The sequence below is a fragment of the Erithacus rubecula genome, assembly GCF_903797595.1.
Source record: "Erithacus rubecula genome assembly, chromosome: 2".
Taxonomy (NCBI): Eukaryota; Metazoa; Chordata; class Aves; order Passeriformes; family Muscicapidae; genus Erithacus; species Erithacus rubecula.
Window position 1 is genome coordinate 88,311,977 of NC_136685.1, and position 21,544 is coordinate 88,333,520.

General features: G+C 40.9%; 1 protein-coding gene across 1 annotated transcript in view; it reads left to right on the forward strand.

The window, feature by feature from the left end:
* Positions 1–3,357: 3,357 nt before the first annotated feature.
* PPP2R5A (protein phosphatase 2 regulatory subunit B'alpha) overlaps positions 3,358–21,544 on the forward strand; it is a 40,655-nt gene continuing 22,468 nt past the window's right edge. The window contains exons 1-2 of the mRNA XM_079332745.1: positions 3,358–4,205; positions 20,766–20,962. Coding sequence (XP_079188871.1) covers positions 4,055–4,205; positions 20,766–20,962 — 348 coding nt within the window. The 5' untranslated portion in view covers positions 3,358–4,054. The remainder of the gene's footprint in view (positions 4,206–20,765; positions 20,963–21,544) is intronic.

A 21,544-nucleotide genomic window follows, 5' to 3' on the forward strand; every position in this document is an offset into this window, starting at 1 on the left:
TGAACACATTGCCCAGAGAAATTGTGGATGCCTCAGCCCTGGAAGTGTTCAAGGGCAGGCTGGATAGGGCTTTGGGCAACCTGGTCTAGGTGAAGGGAAGGTGTCCCTGCCCATGGCAAGGGGGTTGGAACTAGATGATCTTTAAGGTCCCTTCCAGCCCAGGACATTCTATGAAAAACCCTGAAAAACTGCTGGGGTTGTGCAGCAGTGAACATAAGCACAGTTGCAGTCCACAGGGCTTTTCATTTTCATTTTCGAGAGGGAAAATAAAATTTTCTCCACAAACCTTGGCTGAGAGTTCACCCACTTAGAGCATCCTCTTTACTACAACATTCCTCCCACTGTCTCTGAGAAGAGCTGGATTTCTGGCAGCTTGGCCTCCAAGCATCTGTATAGAAGAATGGGAAAGCAGAGCTGTAGTTAACTCCTCATCTGCTGGCAGCCAGACAACTCCCCACAGCAAAAATCTGGTAGCAACCTGGTACTTGAAGCGCCAGGTTTGCAAGCCAGCTTGGCCAGCATTCTGCAAGTTAATGATGTGTCATGTTCTTGTTCACCTTTCCAAAGTTTTCTGTTCTGGGTAAAAAGATGATAAGAAAGTGCAGGAAATAATCCTCTGGGACTAAATGAAAAGAATGGTAAAAAGAATGTGACTTTCAGTAAAATCTGCTCCAGAATGTTGCTTCTCCATTCTGAATAATGATCATGAATGATAATGAGCCTTCTTCCAAGCTAGAGAAATGCTAGAGAGGTTTTGCAGAATCAAGGCTTCAGTGCATATTGAGGGCCCTGATTCAGGAGTAGGAATAACTTGGCATAAAATTACTATTCACAACATTCTCTGTGGACACCATGGACTTGGATGAATTGAATCTGGAGCCAGCAGCTTGTAACCTGGCATGGTCCCTGTGTGCCTCTAAATACCCTCTGCAAGCCAGGGGCTTCAGAGGCTGGCTCAGAGCAGCTCCCACAGCTGTGCAGGAAGCACTAGGTGCAGAAAGAGGGGAAGGGCAGTCTCTAGCCCTCTCAAACACAGTTATTTCAGACTGCCACTCACAGCTCTCACTTTCCTTTTTTACCTCCAAACACCCCAGTCCCACAGGTCTGTATGTTCCAATGATTTCATACATTGATGTACTTCCACTGACTTCAAGTGTAACTTAGAGCAAATGTTACCATTTCAGTTTTGTAGCTGGTCACCAGAGATGCTGCTCATTCTTTTCTGCAACAGAAGGGTTGTACTAAAAAGGCAAAAGAAAACTCAATGGCTAAAAGTACTTCTCATTTATTTGAGAGAATAAAAGTTTCAGTTTTTGCAGCTGACTCATTTCACCAATGTTTCTTTTACAAATGATACATGAAGATGCAGTGTGAAATATCTTTCAGTACAGTCAATATGAAAATCCCATCATTGCAAGACTACACCTATTATTTATGGAGGTCTTGGTGTAATGAATTTTGATTGCCAACAGATTTTTTACAGCACATTTTCAAACAGCATTTCTAAGCCTAATCAACCTTGTAGAAAACATTTTAAATCTCATGAAAAAAATGTTTACATTAGCTAGAACTTGCATAAAGCATCCTTACCAAACTCTGACATATTGATGAAACTCTAAGGTAGACTCTTTTACCCTGGGAACTGGCAGCAAGGCTTGAGTTGCCAATATACACTACACGGGACATGTTGGGCAGTGTCAGTTTCTAAAAATGGGTGCAGAAGAAAATGACAGCTGCTGGAGGGCAGGCAGGAACAGAGGAACACACCGACACAGGGGCTTGGCCACAGTGATCTCTCAGCAGGAGCTCTGGGCCTTGAAATGAAGTGGGAATTAACCAGGTAATGAATGCAAGGATTTCCTTTAATGCAATCAATACAGGAGCCGGCAGCTTAAAGGACAAGTGCCCAAAGATCACTATGTTGTCTGTAAAATGGATTTTGTAATGAAAAGAAATTAAGAGTTTACAACACCTACAAGAAAGATGAAAGTATATTATACCAGTACTCTATAATTTCTAGATATGTTGTATCCACAATTGAATCTAAAGTGTACAGAAGAGGATTCTCTGAGCTCAGCTCAGCAGGTAGGGGCTATTGCTGGAGGAGATCCACAGGGATCATTGACCCCAACACTCCTAAGTGAATGGCCCATACTCTCTCTCTACTAAAGATTATTTCCCAAAAGCAGAGAAGATGAGAAGAGCACAAGTTAGAGACTGTGTTGACAGAAGAAAGGAAAAAGAGACGGAAGGAAACAGAGAATTTTCCACCGAACAGGCTTCCACAGTCTTAGTATTTTATGTTCTCATAAAGCTATAATCATTTGGCTTTTGATTTATGGTTTTTACACACAAAGATTAAAGTCCAACTCACGAAGGCATTTTACAAACACTTATGGTGATCTTACTGTATTTATGCCCTACCGCAGCCACTGAAACTTGAGCGTGTGCTTAAAATACTACAAATACTTATTTGCTGAATTGGTATCCAAAACTGTACAGTAAAAAGAAATGTGCTGATGCGCATAAAACGTGAATGGCCACGAGGTGAGGCATCCCACGTGTTAGCCGGGGGAGGGGGAATTGGATATGGGAATGGGACAGCACAGAATTCACTGCACAGGATTCCTCTATTCCGGGCTTCCCTGCAGCGCACAGTGGCGGGTTTGCGGCCGCAGTTCTCCTTGTCCACAGCCCAATTCACTGATCCCGGGCGGAGCAGCAGGATCAGCTTCTCCGTGCGCATCCATCCCTGCAAGCGCCGCACGTGCTCGGCTCCTCCAGCCCGCCACACCGGCTGCGAGGGAGGAAAATCCCGAAAGGAAAACACCGATCGACAAAAAACCGAGTCCACGCGGAGATGGAAGGGAAGCATAAAGGCGTCGGGAGAGTGGGAAAAAAAAAATATAAAAAAAGGAGTCGGGAGCACTGGGGAGGTCGCACGGAGATGCGCTTGGGAGCGCTGCTGTGATTCCCGGCTCCCGGTCAAGCACTCTGCGGTGCCCCCGAGCAGCACCGGAGCGCAGGTCCCGCCGGTCCCGCCGTGCCCGCTCCGCCGCTCCGCCGCTCCGCCGCTCCCCGCCGCGCATTGGCCGGCGCGCGCCCCGCCCGCCATCCCGCCCCTTCCCCTTCCCCCGCCGCGAAACCCCGCCCACTCCGCCTCTCCCGCTCTCGGTTGGACGAGCCGCCTGTCAATCATCCGGTCCCCGGCGCGCGGCCCAACTCCCGCGTCCTCCCCGGGCCGCCGCGGGCGGTGTGGGGGGCGTTCCGCTCTCCTCTTCTCCTATTGGTCACTCCGCGCCGTCAATCAGCTGGCGCTGCCAACCGCGGCCGCTACCACCGCCCTCGCCCCGCCCCTTCCCCTCCCTCCGCTCAACTCCGCTCGCTCCGCCAAGTTGCGCGGCCGCTGCCCGGCGGCTGCGGGGTTGTGGCGGCGCCACGCGCGGCGGCCCCCGGCGGAGCGCGGCGAGGCGGGATGACGGCGGAGGCGCGGGGAGCGCCCGGCGGCAGCTGAAGGCGGGTCAAAGGGCGTGTGGAAGCGAGCGGCTGAAGCCCGGGGGCGAGTCCAGCCGATGACAGCGGGCTCGACTGAAGGGGACGAGGAGCGAACGAGGCGGGAGCGCGGCAGCGGCGTCGCCGAGCCCGTCCCGCGGCGGGGCGCGCCGCGCCTGCCCTGAGGACAGCGGGACCCCGGGAGGGAAAGTTTGGCGCTCGCCCGCCCCCGCCCCGCCGGGCAAAGTTGTCTTTGGGTTTGTTTGTTTGTTTTCCCTTTCCTCCTCCTCCTCCCCCCTTCCGCTCCCCCGCCGGCTCCGCGCGGGGAGGAAACGGCGAGGGAAGCAGGAACTGAGGAGCGACCCAGGAGCCTCCCCAGCTCCCGGCAGAGCCCGCTCCGCTCCGCTCCTCACCGGTGTTCTGTGTGAGGGCAGCCAGGACTTCGTTTTTGGTGGTGGTTTTTTGCTGGTTTTTTTTTTTTTTAAGCCCCTTTGTTTTTTGCCCGCCCGCTTCTCCCTCCGGTGCAATATATGCTCGTGGAGAGCCGCCCCGCCGCCCAGCCATGTCGGCGGCCATCTCTGCCGCGGAGAAGGTGGATGGCTTCACACGGAAATCGGTGCGCAAGGCGCAGAGGCAGAAGCGCTCGCAGGGCTCCTCGCAGTTCCGCAGCCAGGGCAGCCCGGTGGAGCTGTCGCCGCTGCCCCAGCTCAAAGGTACGAGCCTGCCCTCCCTCCCTCCCTCCCCTCGGGCTGCAGGTGCCGCTGCTCGCACCGCCCGCCCTGCCTTGGCCCCTGCCCCGCGCCCTCTGCCCTTTCGCCGTGTCCTCCCGTGCCCCCGGTGCTGCCAGGTAGGGACCCCGCCGCAGGAATCGCTCCTCCGCTCTCACGGCTCGGCTCTCGCTCGCTGGCCCGGGCGCTCACTCCGATAACTCGCCACCCCCCTTTTCTGGCTGGTTCGCGTGGTTTTTAAGGGCTTACTGAGGAAAATGTGGACGATAAGTTGAGTTCGGGGGGCAGGCAATTCGGCGCTGGAACCTGGTAGCGAGCGTGGCTCCTCCCACGGGGGATTTTGAGAAAAGGAACTCTGGCCGTGGCACCACATCCTGAGTTACCGGAGAGAGTTGGGTTCGGCTGCTCCCTGCTTTCCACCCGCTCTCAGGAGCTGCCTCGGAGGCTTCCTCCTGCACTGTACTGTGTGGAAACACTCGAGTGAATGAAAATCTGGATGCTGGCATTGCTGAAAGGGAGATAGTGAAGGTTTTATCCGCTGTGCTGCATCTAAATCTGAGAAGACTCAGTTCATTGTCAGAAACACGAAGCAAAGTTCATCGCAACCCTCTACGATACATTTCTGTATATTTTTAAAATTGCACGTTGGGGAGAGAATACCAAACTTGTTATTAAAACATTCATCAGGGACTTGAAAAATAAGGGAGAGCGATTACCTTAACTTGACCTAGCATGTTAATTTTGGTTCCACTGGCATTAGAGTCCTAAGGCTTTTGAAGCTGCATCATATGATGGTGGAAAAAAAACCCATCTGATTTGCAGCAAACATCCAAAATCCGAATAAGATACAGCAAACTTAAAAATATTCCTAGGTACTAAGGTTTTGTTTTGGTTTTTTTCAGTTTGGTTTTTTGGCATTTACAATCGTCTCTCTAGTATTTCAAGGCAGTCAATTTTTCCTGTTCTTCGAGTGGCAGATGTACATGAATCATAAATCTGGCTCTTAGCAGAAATGCTATTGACTAGAAATAAGCTTAGGCAGGGGAGTAACAAGGGCAGGATTGTTTGTTTGTTGCAGTGGTTTTAGTTTTAACAACAGCATGGGGTGTTCTTGCTGCTTGTTTTGGGCTTCCCTTTCTCTATGAAGCTGTGTCCTGTTTTGGCCCACTACTTTGATTTGAGTGATTTATAACCTGGATAATTTGTTTGAAATCAAGATTCAGTTTCTCCTCTTCCCGTGCTGTTTAGACAATACATTTTCCTCCGAGTTGAATTTTAGATACCACACTTGAGACTTTGTAAAGGCCCTTGGTGAATACTGCACATAGGTGGCAGACTTCAGAAAGTTTGAGTCCTGGTCCAGCAGACAGTTAAACATACGTGTGTTATGCAGGGAGCAATTCCAGCTTAAATCAGCAAAATCTCCAAGTTTACATTCTTTGCTGAGCTCGGCCTTTAATAATAAGTTTTTAACTCTGCGTTATTAAGTCCTGTAGTTTTGTCAGTGTGGTTTTGCAGCTCTTTACTTGTAACACAGAGAAATTTTGCATGGCATCAGCAGCTCAGATGTTTGGAAATTTGAAGCCATAAACCACCAGAGGAATTTCTTCAGTTATGCGGGGTTTTATAGTAGTTTGAATTGCCTTATTGCCTTAAGTCCTTAAAGGAAAATCCCTTCAGTCTTTATACTTATGATTCAGATGTGAAGTCTTGCCTTGGAGACCTGCTTCAGAACAGAAACTGTGGGTAAAATATACTTTTATGAGCTGTAGTGTCCCAAGCAGCCAGTTTGCAGAAAGTCAAGCAGCACTCCTTTTGCTTGTTTTTCTCCCTTAGCTTTGTGATGTTAGATTTGTCCTGAACATAACTGTGGAGATGGGATGATTTCATCTGTTAAGGCTCCCTCCCTTCCTTTCTTTTCCTCTTAAAACCTTCCTTGCTCCTGAAACAAAACAAAAAAAAATTTAGAAAGAGTTTGCTCTCTCTACAAATGGATTGTTTTATAAAACTATTTGCTATAATCACATATGTCTTGGGAAGAAAAAGCTTTGCTTTATTCTTAAAAGCTGATATGGAATTCAGCAATAGTTTTGATGCTGCCAATGTAGTATCATCTACAGAATGAGCCAGAATTCCCAAAGATGGGCTGAAAAAGGAAAGTACAGTCATTATAATGCTGCCTTTAGGTGCTTAGCATACACTTATGTAATTACATAAGTTTTTGCTTTTACAGACCTCTTCAAATAAATGTTAAAACTAAGGTGTTTCAGACTTGTACTGGGAGAAAATTGAATATTTTTAGATGAAAAAGCAGTTTGGTATTATGCTGCTGTAAAATATTTCATTTTGTTTATAGGTACTGTCTTGTTTCATTGCTTTTAAGGGAAAATATTCTGAAATAAGTATGAACAGTATTTTAAAACTCCTCAGTAGGTTTGTCAGACTTGCCCAAAACACTTGCATCTATTTTACTGGAGGGAGAGATATTCCAGAAGAAAAGTAGAAATTACTTTAGGAAGTACCTTCTTGGGTAGAGAGTGTTGTGGGATTTTTCCTTTTCTGTAGGGGCTGTTTTGTTTGCCACTGAAATGGCCAGCTCAGATGGTGAGGTCGTATTACTTCAATGCCTTTAGACAGATAATCTTAACAATACATATTTCTGCAGTTAATTGTACTGCTGCTGTGAATTACCAAAATTCTGTGCTCTGGCTGTGTCCTGGCAGTGACACATCTCTTCTCTTACTAGTGGGGAACAAGCTGTACCCAGTAGCAGGAACTTTTCCCTTCAGAGATGTTGTTGGGGGAGTGAGATTGAGAGGAGGGATGGTAAAACTGTGTATTGTGATTAACACTCAGCTTATCTTTGTGTGATGGTATCTATCCTGTTTAGATGAAAGCTCAGCAAAACCTGTCCAATGGCAGGATACACAAAATAATTTAGTTATTTCTCCTTCAGTTAATTTAGGAGATTTCCTAAAGCATTGTTATTCAGGACAGTGTCTGTCTTACTGTATAATTTAACCACTAAATAAGAAATACTGAAGACACAGTGATTATATTAAAAAAAAAATAAATTGTTTAATCACCTCCCCCAATCTTCTTCTAATTTTGTTACCTAAAGTTTGCATAATAAAAGAATTTTGAAGAATCTTCAGCCAAGATAATGTGCTGGAACACAGCAGGATTTTGTCATTTCATGGACAATTCTGAGAGTGTTGCTTTTAAAGAAATCTGGCAAAGGGAGTGTTATTTTTGTTGTCTTAAGAAGTGATAATTTTGTCCCAATAGAAAATTGTTTTAAGAGACTACAATAGAACATGGCAGTTGCCTTCATTTTTGAAAGTGAGATGTAGTTTGACCTTGGAACCTGATCTGACTCCCTCCATGCTTATCCCTGTCACTTTTGGTTGAAGCAGCCTGTAGAAATACAGGTGGAAAGTGGTGAATAGAAAACACAACTTACTGCTTTTATTTAGTACAGTTAATATGACCAGTCAAGCTGTAAAGCAAATAGATTTTTTTTTTTCCTGTGTACCAAACGTGTCAACTCCTGCTGGAAAGAATAAACATTTCCTGGTGCCTCCTACCCTCACAAGAGAAGAACTGGAAAGTGATCCAGAAATCTTTCAGCCATGGACTAGCAATAGTTAGGGGGATCTCTGTAGGGCTGGGAGTTACAGAGGTGGAGTGTACTGGAATGAGAAGACATTTTTAGGACTTCTTAGTGTGTAGTGTCAGCATTCGAATACAGGGTGTAAAATAGGTGTTAACTTTGGTTATTATCTTTACTTAAACCTTTGAGAGAGTGCTAGGGTTTGGCTGAAAACCAGTTGCAGTGTTCAAGCTAAGATTTTGTGGAAATGTTGCAGGCAGGCCTGGTAACCTTGCTGACAGGTAAAATTTTAATGTTGTGAACTCTGAGCTTCAAGCCTCACACTTTGCTTTTGAGTCCCATAGTGTGTGCTTCAGAGTGAATAAATAAATGGAATTAAAAACAGCAGAGAGGAATTTTCTTGTCGTATTAAGTTGCCTTTGCTCCCCAAGGGAAAATGTGCTTCAAAGTTTTAGAATGGTTTACTTTTACTACAGCCCTAATAAATATTTATAAGTGAAAGGACAGTTTTCTCTCTCAGATTTGCACTTGTTTTTTTGTATCCCTCATGATTCATTATTTCCTCTTCTGTAGTCCTCCATCCTCCACCTTTTGTATTCAACATCCCTTGTGTCTGTGATCATCTTGGCTGAGTTTTTCCTTAAAAGTGAGAATCTTTAATTCAGATGAAGAATGAATATGTTCTCTGAGGAATTTATGTTTACCTCTTACTATAATCTTTGACTATGAAGTAGTCAAAACTTCCTTTTTAGTGAAGTTGCAATCTTGAGAAATAAACAACAGATGAAAAAGCTGTAGTATTTCCATGAAAAACGAGCTGTTTGAATTTTTTTCTATATTAAGGAACTGTTCCTGGTTTATGGAGCGGAACATTTTAGTCTTTAATTCTTAACAAATTGACCTTTTTTATCCTTAGACTTGAATTTTTGGTCTTAGAATATACTTCCATCAAAAGCAACTCCTAAATATAGAGCCTATTGACGGTCTTCACATGAACTTTTCTATTTCAATCTTTCACATCTTCCAAGTGCCAGCTTAGTATCAGATTTCTTTTTCCATATTTATTGCTTTCTGTTTTAGTTAGATAGTAGTTTTGCAGGTGCTGAATTTAATGTTAGTTGCTGTAGGAAGTACAGATGGAGTTAGTTATTGCTGCAGGCTATCTGGTCAAAAGATGATTGCTTCAACCTATAGATTTGGGGTTTTTTTTAGCATTTATCTAAAAATCATTCAGTGCTTTTGAAAAGGTGTCATATCAACAGTTCTTGACAGATTAAAATTCTTTTTAAGCACAGAGGGGATATGGTGATGAAAAAAAGATACTTCCACTGAGAAGGCTGTAAAATTTAGCTCCTATACCCTTGCTGTTCTGACTGCTGTTTTAATGCAGCAGGTTAAAAGTGTGGCTTTTAGCAGCACGTGGATTTGGAGGGTTGGAGGTGCAGCCCAATTAGATGAATAGGTAGTTAATAGCACCTGTTTTAGAAGACTCCCTTGGCAAAATGTTCTGCTAGAAACTAGATGGTGGCAGCTTCTTTTTCAAGTCTGAATCATTGATTCCATCAGAGAATTGCTGAACTAGTTTCTCTCAAGATTTGCTGAATTTGTGACCAGTGAATGATGTTGTTTATAAGATGCCTATTTCATAGTATGTTTCTGACTTGAAAGCAGAGTTCATCATAGTTAAGGTTGCCCTCAGTTTTCCTTCACAAGACCTTGTTCTCAGTTGCTTACAGCATTGCTGAACTCTTTGGGCTGAAGTTTTCCATGCCAAGTATGGACAATTTTATTTGCAACTCTTCCTCAGCCTAATTTTCTTAGTTTCAGCAAAACCAATTCAAGCTACTTGAACACTAGAGGAAAGATAATTTGTATAGTGTCAATATTAAAATTAAAAAAAAAAAAACAACCAACCATGAATTGTGTTGATGTTTAATAAGGGCAAAACCTGTCATTTTGTACAAGCAAGAGCCCAGCAGTACATTACAGGTGGAGGCATGGTGTGGAACTGCTGAGATGATGGAAAAGCTTAAGAGAGAAGAGAGGGCAGAGGCCAGCTCCTCTCCAGGGGCTGCAGGGAGCTCACTGTTTGGAGTCTCAACACTCCTGTTGCCTGTGAAACTTTCTGGAAATGTATCTTACCATATTCTCTTCTAATTTCTTTGTAATTTTTCATTGCAGACGTGGATTTTGGATGTCCCATGATCTTCCTGAAACTTCCCAGGCTTAGGGTTTTTGTTCTGTATTAGCTGGTTTGTCAAGTGAGAGTTTTTTGTTGAGAATTTAAAATGGAGGAGAGCATAACTACATTTGAGGATGGGAAGTGAAGCTGGGAAAGGCAGAAGTGTCAGTGCAGGATACTGGGTCTCAGTATTTTAAGGGTATGGAGGCTATTGGAACAAACAGTGTGCTGATCAGAATTCAGCAGACCTATATCCTGCTAAAATAGTAGCATGTACTGCTGCCATGGATATGGTGAAAAAAAAAAAAGGCTTTGAATTAAAAAGTAGAAACAAAAATGGTGCTGTTGCATTGCCTGTTAGTATTGGGAAAAGATTTCTGTTTCATTCTCATCTGAAGTTTCTTCTCTTTGCCATTGTTTCTCTTGATTTTACCAACCAAAGCTTTGGTGTAATTGATGGATTTTGTCAGCTTTGTTGATATGATAGGATTTAGAAGAGAAATACAAATTTTGCTGGGGAATTGGGAGGTCGAGGTAGAGTAACAGCAAAAATTACATTTGTTCATGTCTATTCAAGAGCAATGCTGAATAGAACATAGAAGATGCTCTATTCCTAGTAAGTAGCTTTTCAGAACACTAAGAATTTAAAAGGTGATTAAGTTGCTCCCTACAATAAGAGAAAAGCTTTCCTCATGTTTTACAAGTTTCAAATGACTGATTAGAAGTTTGTATCTGAGACCATCACATGCTTGGAGAGTTGGCAAACTGTGGGTAATAGATGATGGAAGTGGCACAGTAGATTTTCTCAGAGCTGAAAGAGGAGGTGGGTTCAGCAAATTTAGAGAAGGGCAGTATAGCATGGGACAGGAAGGCTGATCTGAAAATGATCAGGAATAAAAAGTCACAGCAAACAGGGGGAAACAGCTTCATTTCTGCTGTAGTTGTATTAAAGGATTAGCAGAGTGCACCTCTGCATAAGCAAGTGAGCTTTTAGAAGTGATTTAATAGGTTTATTTCTGTAGATGCTTGGTCTTTCAAAATACAGAGGCACAGTTTGTATTTTATTAATTTCATCCCAAGTAAAATTATATGGGAGAGTATAGGGGAAAGAAGTGTTTTTAAAAATAAGCTTCTGTTTTAATTTGTGTAAAACTTTTGAAAAGTGTACTGTATTTTCCATTACAAATTCTATGCCTGAGATATGACATACATGTAAGAGTGAAGTCTTATTAAGCAGCAAAATTTTGGTTCCCCATGTATGTAAAAGCAACAAGTGAGAACTGAGCTTAGGTCTTGAATTATGTATGGGAAACAAACTTGTGAATTTCAGCATAGTTGGATTCTGTAAGAAAACAATTATTGTTGTTTTGAGAAGAAAAATGAAGATGTGATTATCAGCACCCTCTTGAGAGACATGGGCTTGGTCCCACAGTAAAGTCAGCAAGGACAGGATTTGGTCATACATATTTCTTCATTTTCCCTTAAGAGTAGGAAGCAGGATCAAAATAAACCAAATACACCAAAATGATGTAAATTGAGTTCAAAAATAGCAAAGAGATTTTGCCAAATGGGAGAGGACTTCAAGTGCAGGTTCCCTCATTACTGAACATTTTGTGTTTAAGAGTTTTTGGTAGAAGGAGTATAACTGTTAGAGTATGCTTAAAATTGATGAAAAAATTAGCCTTCTATTTAGGAGGCTAAATGACTACTTCACTTAAATTAAACAAAATGATCCCTCAGATGTTTGGTGTTTGCTCAGGATGATCTGCTCTCATTCAGGTTGATGTGAGTTGGGTCAGTGGGTGCAGCACAACCAGGATTTCACCTATGTTCCTGTCTAATTTAACCACAGTTCTTGCAACTGCAGCATAATTATAAAGTATCAACTTATATTATTGATCCTGGAAGGCTTTTAAAAATAAGAAACACTTGTTTAGACAATATGTAAGCTATGTATTTATCCCAGGAGCTAATCCAGTACTTGTAACTTCCACACAGATTTACAGAGGAATTCAAAGGAAGAGGTGGGTTTTCCTTGTCTTTTGAAAAGTTAGATTGACTGCTTCCTCTGGCACACATTTCCTATTAAATTACTCCTCTGTGCATCTCCTTTATGTTTAAAAGCTAGTTGTTAAATTAACTACAAAATTAGTTTCTGTACTTGTGTTTGATAGCAACCCTTGGTTTCAATAAGGGGTGTTTTTATATTTCACTTAGCACTAGTGTTGCCATGTAAAAATTGCATGAGTCTGTCTTCAGTTTGTGAGAAATAAACAAACAAACTTGGTTTGTATTGACTTGCATGTTCTAATGTGATGTTAAACTAGAGCAACTTCATCATCTTACTCAAAATTAATTTTATACTTAGATATGGTGAGGAAATGATGGGGAAGAATACAAGTTAATAGATGTCTAATCTGTTAATAATATGCCACACAGATCCACTTATGGCATACTTCATAATTGCCACTCAGTAATTATAAACTACCATAGTGTCAGTCAAACAGGAGTTTTGTAGTTGACTTAATGTAAAGGGAACTTAAATTGTAAATACAGTTGCTGTTCCTTCAGACTTATGAGGTGCACATCAATTGGTTTCATTCAAGCAAAGTGTTCAGGTCCCTGTGAATTGAAAATGCAGTAGTGGATAATGGGTATTAAGCTGAAATTTTTACTGAGCCTGTGTGGCACACAACTTGTCACCTGCTTCTCAGCTGTCTGTGTGCCCTGGTAAAATTTGTGCAGAGCACTACAGCAAAACAGGGAGCAGAGCTGCTCAGATTATCCTTTTAATTCTTAGCAGGGTAGATGTGAAATGCTTCCTTGAGTCCACCTTGTCACAGCCTCAAGGGTTTTATGGCATCTTCAGAATTACATGTGAGAATCAGTACTTTGTTGAACCATTCCACTTTGATAAATTGTGTTGTTTTTTTAAGGGCAAATGCTTCAATTTGTAGAAAAGCGTAAACAATGTAATGTTTTGGGAACATGGAGCATTGTACCAATTGTCCCTTCTGTTGTTTTTGATTTGACACTCAGAAGCTTGGTCTGCAGTGTCTTTTCATTTCTGTAGTCTCTTGGGTTTTGCTGGTGGGCCATTTTCTTGGCACAAGAGTGAATTACATGGAGTAACAAGTTGCTTGTGCAGCCTCTCTGGGTACTGTCACCTTGTGGCTCGTTCAGTGTAACCTGTCTTAGATTTTAAAGAAAGGGCCTCTTTGCATCCACAGGGCTTTACCTTGATCTTTATTTGCTTTCTTGTTAGGAGGGCTTCTTGAAAGCATCTCTTGTTTTACAATAGCAAAAACCTTTGTTACATTTCAATGCCTAAAAAGCCCTTTAGGAGCTGCCTTTTCTGTTTGGGAAAGCAGTTCAATTCTTGGGCCTTTCTATCAATTTCTGTAATTTTAAGTTAAAGGTACTATCTATCCCATGTTCACATCTTCTGAGAAACAATTACCCATTCAAGAAGTTAATTACTGTCCCCCTTTTCCTGACTGAATGACCTGGCTGTGCATATGAATTCCACGATAGGATTTATCACCTTTAAACTTAGAAGTCTCTTCCTTAAAGAAGCAGATTCCTGTTTTAAATTAATTTTTGGATATATTCAAAAAGGATATATCTGAAAAAAAAACTTACCTGCCATATGATCAGCGACTCAAACTGCTTTTAGTGTTTTGAATGAAGACAGCAAACACAGTAGCAGTGTGTGCCAAACCATAAATGAATGCATTGGAGAGAATATAGTTGACTTGTAGATGGAAGCAAGCTTGTTTGGAGTAGGAGAGCAGTGGAGGGGGGTGGGCTAATTGTTTTTTTAAAGTATAACATTACAGCTGTATAAGAAGTGAAACTTCTTTGCCTTTTCTAATAAATACAGTATCACTCTGAACAAAACTATGGTTAGCCGTGTGCACATCCCTCAACTTCCAGGTACTTTCAAAAGCAACACTGATTAAACTGTGTCAGTGCATTGGACAATTTTTCCCCTGCTTTTCCTTTCTGTTATTGCATGGAACTGACTTTCAGCTAGATTCTGAACTGCTGGTGTGCTCTTTAGGTAACCTCTGTATTGTTAAACTTGTACATTTTGTTAAGGTGACTTCAGGGTGTTTTTTGTTCCTGTTCCAGTGATTGGTATCCTTGGTGAGTTTTTATTTGTTTAAAGAATCAGTGGTACTTTAGTTCTCCTTTTTTTAGAAAGTGTGATAGAAAAGAGATTAATTCTGGCCAGCCTAGTTACTAGAATCTAACTTTAAGGACCAAGAGGATAATTTGTATTACTTTTTGCATCTTGTTGCCTTCTGTAATTAGACAGTAAGAAATAGAGCTATGAACACAAAAGCATTTCAGCAGCATGCTTTCTTACTCTGAGGTGTCTTGGTTAGCTCAAATCTTAATTAAAATCAAGGGATTTATCATGGTAGACAACTATATGAGGTTGTATGAAAGCCTGGAAGAAGGTAGAAACAATCTAGATAAGACACTTGCAGTTCATTATCATTGCAAGAAGCCGTGTCACAGAATTTGTGACAGATGTTGTTAGATCAGCATGGGCTTTTCAGATTTTCTGGACTGATCTGTTGAGGTCAACTGCTGGCCACGTGGAGCAGCAGATGAGACTCTGAACAAACAATGTCTTACTGGGTGGGAGACAGTTTTCCAGGAGTACTTTTTACTTTTCCAGGCTTTTTACTACATGACTTGAAAATTATCTGTAGCCTAGACTTGTAACTAAACCACAGTTCTGTATGTGAATTAAAGGAATTGTTGATTGTTAGTGTCATCTAGTTTTACTTCTAAGATGTGATTTCCTTTTTTTCCCTTCTCTGCCATGTATCACAGAATTAATCTTAAATTCAGAATATTCCAACGAGCAAAATTTTTGATCTTCTTACAATTTTAGAAGAAACTGGAGATTTACCCTGTGGAGGGTGCCACAGCGTGCAAGTCTTGCCTGATGACAATCTGCAGAACAGTTTCCTTAAAAATCAAAGTACGGGAGAAGCTCAGCTTGTTATCTTGACTGCCCCTTTGCAGTCCTGGTTTCTGAAATGAAGAGGTTAAATGTTGGTGTGAGCACATGGGCCCTAGACAGGATTGACCAACTTGGCAATTCTGTGCCAAGTCCTTTTTTTTTTTGTTTGTTTCGTGTGGGTTTTTTTGTTTGGTTTGGTTTTTGTTTATCTCCTATAGGTAGTGTAAATTTCCTTTCAATAATGATTGAAAATTTATTTTTACTTCATTGTCTTCTAAATCTTTCTCTAGTGAACAAACTTACTATTGAATTAAGAGCTGGTTAACTTTAAGATACATAATGTTGTTCTAACTCCTTTATCTGTCCTGCAAAGTTAGAGTTCTCTTTACTGACATTATGCAGAAAAATACACTCAGCCCCTTCCAGAGTTCTAGCAACAGCTGTAGATTTTGGGGTAACAGGTAATTTGAAAATACATTATTTGAACTCCTGATTGGAGGGGGCAGAGGGAAAACCTACAACCTTGGTCTAGCAAAAAAAAAATGTTTATTCCCTAGGGTAACAAAGTTGTTTTTTTTTTTTTCATGTGAAAAACCTGAAAATGTTGATGAAAAGTTCCTTGGATGCCTACAGTGCTGCACAGAGCTGTCTGAGTAGCCCCATCAGTTTTAGTGGGGCTGCTGAGCTGCCAAAAGCTGGACTTGTGGGAACTTCTCTTATGGGTGTATGTGGAGTTACTGGGGAGTGTTACACACTACCAGGGCAGCCAAGTATACAGGGGCTACATTTTATCTTTATAAATGAGCTTAAAGTGATTTAAAACCAAAAATTCCCACAAAAATAACCAAACCCCGCAACAAACACAAAATCCAAAATGTATAATTCTTAAAAGTGTCTAACCTACTGAAAAAACCTTACCTACACATGATTTCATTCCTCAATACTTGTGTGATGTGGTTCCAGAGGAGATGGTGAGCTAACTAGCAGAGAGCTTCTGCTCCCATCTCTAATCCTACGGCAGAGCTGATGCACATCAGCCCCTCCAGAAGCCATTTACACCTCACTAATATGACCATGTTATTGAGTTAAAGCAGCTTAGGAAGAGCCTGACAAGCTCCAGAGCCAGTGCTGATGGATGGGTGTGACTGGAGCAGAGAAGGGGAAGGGAGGAGTAAATGGGAAAGGGGTAGCAGGGAGAGAGACCTCTCTCAATCTCTGTCAGCCAGCAGCTTTGCTGCCTGCCCAGCTGCAGATGGAGACAGCTGAGAACCTGGAAACACTCTGTGCCCTGTTGTAACATCAACTGTACCAAAGCTGCATCATCTCCAAGCAGTGTTTTGCCATGCCTGTAACATCAGCACTGACACTCAGATGCTAGGAGAGATTACAGCAATCATATACACAAGAGCTTTCTGGGACAAAACCAGATTCTAAATTCAGGTCAAATGGGACTCCCCGTGCTTGGTTTGTGTAAGTTGGGCAGAGTTTATCACACTACCTTCTTTTCAGACTAACGGTGTCTCTGAAAGGAATAGGCTGTGCAAAAGTGTTGTTTCCTTAAAATTAAAAGCCCCAAAACCAAACCCAGTGTGTCTGATAGCCAAGTGCTCCTCTCTCCATGTCAATGTTAAGGCTTCATCTGCTTCAGCAGATCCTCCACTGAGTACAGCTGAATACAGTGCAGTAAATGTAACCAGACAGCAGAGATTAGATCCTAAACTTTGCACTGGGGAATGCAGCATAATTATGACAGGACCCTTTTCACACATTCAGTTAGTCAAGGAATTATGTAGAATTGTCACCAAGTTCTAAGGAGATACATGGCACCTCATTCCATTTTATTGTCCTATAAGTGCTTGAAAGGGCTGTGTATGGACTGCTTTCAGAGGCTGGCAGACAAAAGCTCCTTGGTTGATTGTTTCTCTGGCCTCTGCATCTTCCTGTGGTGCCTCTTTCAGGAAAAAGTAGAAATATTTAATTAGCGAGACTTAAAAATAAATGGAAAATGTTTGCAAATGTTTGAGAGGGTTTGTTTGGCATTGGCAAAGGAACTATGAATTTTGAACTTGCCATTTGTGTAGCTGAGAGAGTTTTTGTGCATTTAGTGTCTGGTTTCTGTTGATGAATCAAGGATTATGTTGGGTTCTCTGGCTTTGTACTGAAGGTCTTGGCTAAACAATTGTGTTGAGAAAGGAGAATTATCTTTCTTTTACTTCCAGGAGGAAAGCCTGTAAACATAAGAGAGAAATATATTGTAGGAAGACGTTGTAGTGTGTTTTTGTCTCTGGTTATGTACCAGTGAGGTAGCTCTTGTAAGTTCTTTTTCTTTCTGTATTTTGCATGGGCCTTCCCTAGAAAGATTAGCCTCTTGAGTCAGTATTCCATGCTTAGATTTGCATTGATGACTTTTTGAATCTGAAAGCATTCAATTTAGAGGCAGATCTGTACAATCATGCAGTTTCAATGTTTTAAAACTTCTGCTCAGGAAAAACTTCCAAGTCAAATTGTTTGCTACTTTTTGTCCTTTGTTATCATGCCCACTGTCTGTAATGAGGGGGAGGGTTTTGAAAACAGTAGAAATAGTCTGTGGAGAATTTAAGTATTTTAAAGTGCAACAATCAAATTAAGTATTTTAATCAGGTACAAGCTCTCTACTATCTGTTATGGAAATGACCAGAGGCAAGTCATGATTAAAGTGGATCATAATTTGCAATCATTCTTTTGGTGCTGGATGTTAAGTTTTTGTCTTCAGGATTTCCCATCATCATTCTTGATTCAGGGTTAGTTTATTGAGGCATTCACTGTCTACTTTTAACCTAATTTATCTTCTGTGGTCTTTATGGTATTTAGGGTATTTGAAGAGTAACCATTATCTTGAACTCCACATGTGTGATATAAATCTTCATGGAATATTAGATTGAAGCTGGTTTAAAAATCATGCTGTGGGTTGTTCAGCTGATAGAGTTAAAAGCTCTGGTGTTTATGCATTTATTCCATTCCTAGAACTAGTGTAAACTATTGTGATATGATTTTGTTGTGGTATAAAGTTGTCTAGATTTCACTAGTGCTGGGATAGTTAAAAGCAAAGCTTTGAAAAGTTAAGAACCCTATCTGACAAACAAATTTTCTTCAATCACTTGGTGGTTCCCATGGTACCTTTCATAACATTCCTGGGACAAATGTGCAATGTGTCAAGCAGGGATTGAGCACATGAAGACAGATTGTGCTGATAGAACAGAGATGGCTTTCTTGTTACTTTATTTTTGCCATGGTTGCACATAATTTTCATCTCTTGCAGATGACTAGAGTAATAAGTTGATAAAATAATTGTGTTTCCCCTTGTAAAGTACAAAGGAAGGATGTATGCTTAGAAGAAGATACTTCCTTTGGTTTTACTTTAAATGTTTTAATAGTAACAAAACAGATTAATGGGCGTGTTTTTCATTTGAGCAAACATGTCCAATTGAGAGAGATCAGGTTGCTAATGAAATGGACTGCTGATGCATGGCAGGGGAGAGATTCTCTTTTTCTCTGGTGTCCAGCTAGAAGTGGCTAATGCAGGAATTTATTTGGTATCCTAGGGAAGGTTATAAATGATTTAATTATTTTGTATGAATTCCAGTTACTGGCTTTTAACCTGAGGTCTTTAGTCTGCTTGAACCATAGTTAGAAGTATTCAGGTGCTGTCTGCTGATTTTTTGAAAAGTAACTTTTGCTTAGTGATCGTTAAGGGATTACTTAGTGATGACTTAATTTTAATTTTATTTTTTTTTAATTTTATCATCAGCTAACTGTATTGTATCAGCTGTGCCTCACTTAAAACTCAGAGTTTGTAGTGAGGGAAAATAAAATTAGGCTTAGTTCTAGTCTGGCTATCAGCTTGGGGCTAGCAACAAAAAAAGCTGCCCTCCCTGTGTCGGTTCCTTAAATTAGGCTTTTTGGATTTTATCCTCAGCATGTCACTGTTATTGCTTTGTTGCTATGATACAATACTTACTCATGCAATCCGCTACAGAATATTAGAAGATCTGAGCTGAAATGTTACGTAACTTACAAATGTTTTTACAGCTGATGTTCATTACTTTGCAGAGTGTAACGATTCGTGCCTTTGTAGTTATCTGAGTGAAACGAGCATCTTGCAAGGTTCTTTATTCAAAAGAAGAAGGGCTAAAATGGCAGGATTGACATTCAGCAGTGTGAATCGTTCTCTTCATGAGGGGGCAATAATTGCTGGCTGGTTCCAAAGCTCCCTGAAGTTGTTATGCTCAGCTAATAGGATCATAGCTGTCAGGTGGGAAAGGCAGCACAATGCACTATTCTGGAGCCTGAATTGCCAGGGCACAGCGAGCACTGTGCTTTACAGTGAAGGTGTGTCAGTTCATTTCAGCAATTACTTTTTGATTATGGAAATGAAACAACTCTGTCAGATAACTACTGAATGTGAAACCTGCTGTTGGCTGTGTTGTTCCAACCACTTAATGAAAGGTGTTTTGGTAGGAAACTTGAGAAATGGGCACTATCAGAGTGAACTTATTGAAGTTTGATTAGAATAATTCAGAAACATTAAAGAGAAGCATGAGATTTTTCATGATTTGTTCAGAGTTTAAATTGAGGCTTAAGATTTTCAGTATTCACTTGCTTTTTTCTTGTCTTGATCATAGCAGTGCTCATAGCAATAGTGCAGTGAATGAATGATGCTAAGGGATGCAGTCAGGCTGTAGACCAGTCTTGAAAATTCTTCAGTGGGGAGCATTCTTTATTTGGAGATAAAATTTGGAAATACTGTTTTTTCACCAGAGTGAGTGAAATGCCAACTGGCTGATAGAGGAAGTGATGCCATATTGGTGCACTGGCTTTGAACCCCTAACAGCAGTTGAAAACAAGAACAAAAGACACATGAAACCAAATTTTCAGTTAAAACCATGACTTTTTAATGATTGTTATGATCATGCAGTTTTGGAGCAGTTACAACATATTAAGGATGTATTAAATTTTTTTGAAGAGTGTAGTGCCTGATAATCCATCTCTTTTAGAGTAAATGTGAAATGCTAATGGAGGAATTCTGCTTATCAGATTATAGAGGTACTGAATGCTAAAATGAAAATGCTAAGTCACAGTGAAACACATTGTCTTAATAGGCCAAAAAAATCTGGAAAAACCCTTATGTGACTAAGATTGTCATAAATTATTTAGACCAAAGCATTAAAATTCAGGATTAATCCTTTCGAAATATTGGAATTCTTTCTTCAGAGGAACATTGATCACATGATGTCAAAAGTATGTGAAGCATTTTGCATTGGGGTAAAAAGACAAGGTTCCTTCAAAGCAGATTTTACAGCTTTTAAGCAGGTTACATAATAAAGGATTAGGCAGCAGAATGAGACAAATCGGATGAATGAAAGGTTAGTTTGATGCACTGCTTCTGGATATGACTTCTGGTGATGGAGAGCTGGGGCTTGTTAATGTCTAGGTATTTCAAATAAAGTTCATTCAGTTAAATATATTTGCTGCCATATCTTTGTCCATTGTTTCTTTCATGTACCAAAAGCTGGGGGTGGTGGGTGTTCCAGTCTAACATACAGATATTTTCAGTTTTGACACAAAATTGCTCGATAATTTGCTATTATTTTGCTGACTATGAAGGACAACTTTTCCCCATTAAAAAAGCAAGTCATAGCTATGCAAATTCTTGTAAACAAAATATATTTAGAAATCCTGTGTTTGCTTCCACAGACTTAATTTTTTGTTTATATTTTTTTTCTTTTATAGATGCCACCTTCAATGAACAGCAAGATCTTTTTTGTCAGAAGTTGCAACAGTGTTGTGTGCTCTTTGACTTCATGGACTCTGTTTCAGACTTGAAAAGCAAAGAAATCAAGAGAGCAACACTGAATGAACTGGTTGAGTATGTTTCAACAAATCGTGGAGTGATTGTTGAATCAGCATATGCTGACATAGTGAAAATGGTAAGTGGAATGCTCTTGTTACCGTTTGAATTTTAATAAAATATCTTAATCAGTTTATGACTCTAATGGCATTTTACTCAGAACTGTGGTTAGTTATTCTGCTTATACAATGTAATGTAATTTGTTAATGATAACTTGGCTCAGAAAGGCTTGTAAAAACAAACAACTTGCAAGTTTTAATTATTAGCTGAAACATGATGCATTCAGGTTAATTAAATGAAAGAACTGGTACGCTGCAGATACTTGCAGTCTGGGTAAGCTTTAAAGTAGTTCTCTTTCAGAAAATGACAATATTTCAGTGCTGCCTGTCTTTATTTACTGGTGGCAATGGAGAATTAAGCTAAAGTTTTCTGGTAGTAATTGCTGCAGTTAGTGGTGACAGCAGAAAGGTTTATCAGTGTAAGAAAGCAAGTCTACTTTGTAAATACTTTATGTGGCTGTTTGTTATTATTTTGGCCCTGTACTAGAGTAGCCTAAGTGGTTTGCTGAAGTTATAAACCATAGGATGACTTCTCCCATGCAATTGCTACTAATGGCTTGTTGAATAATGAACAAAATATTTGTGGTTGTTATCTGCTGACT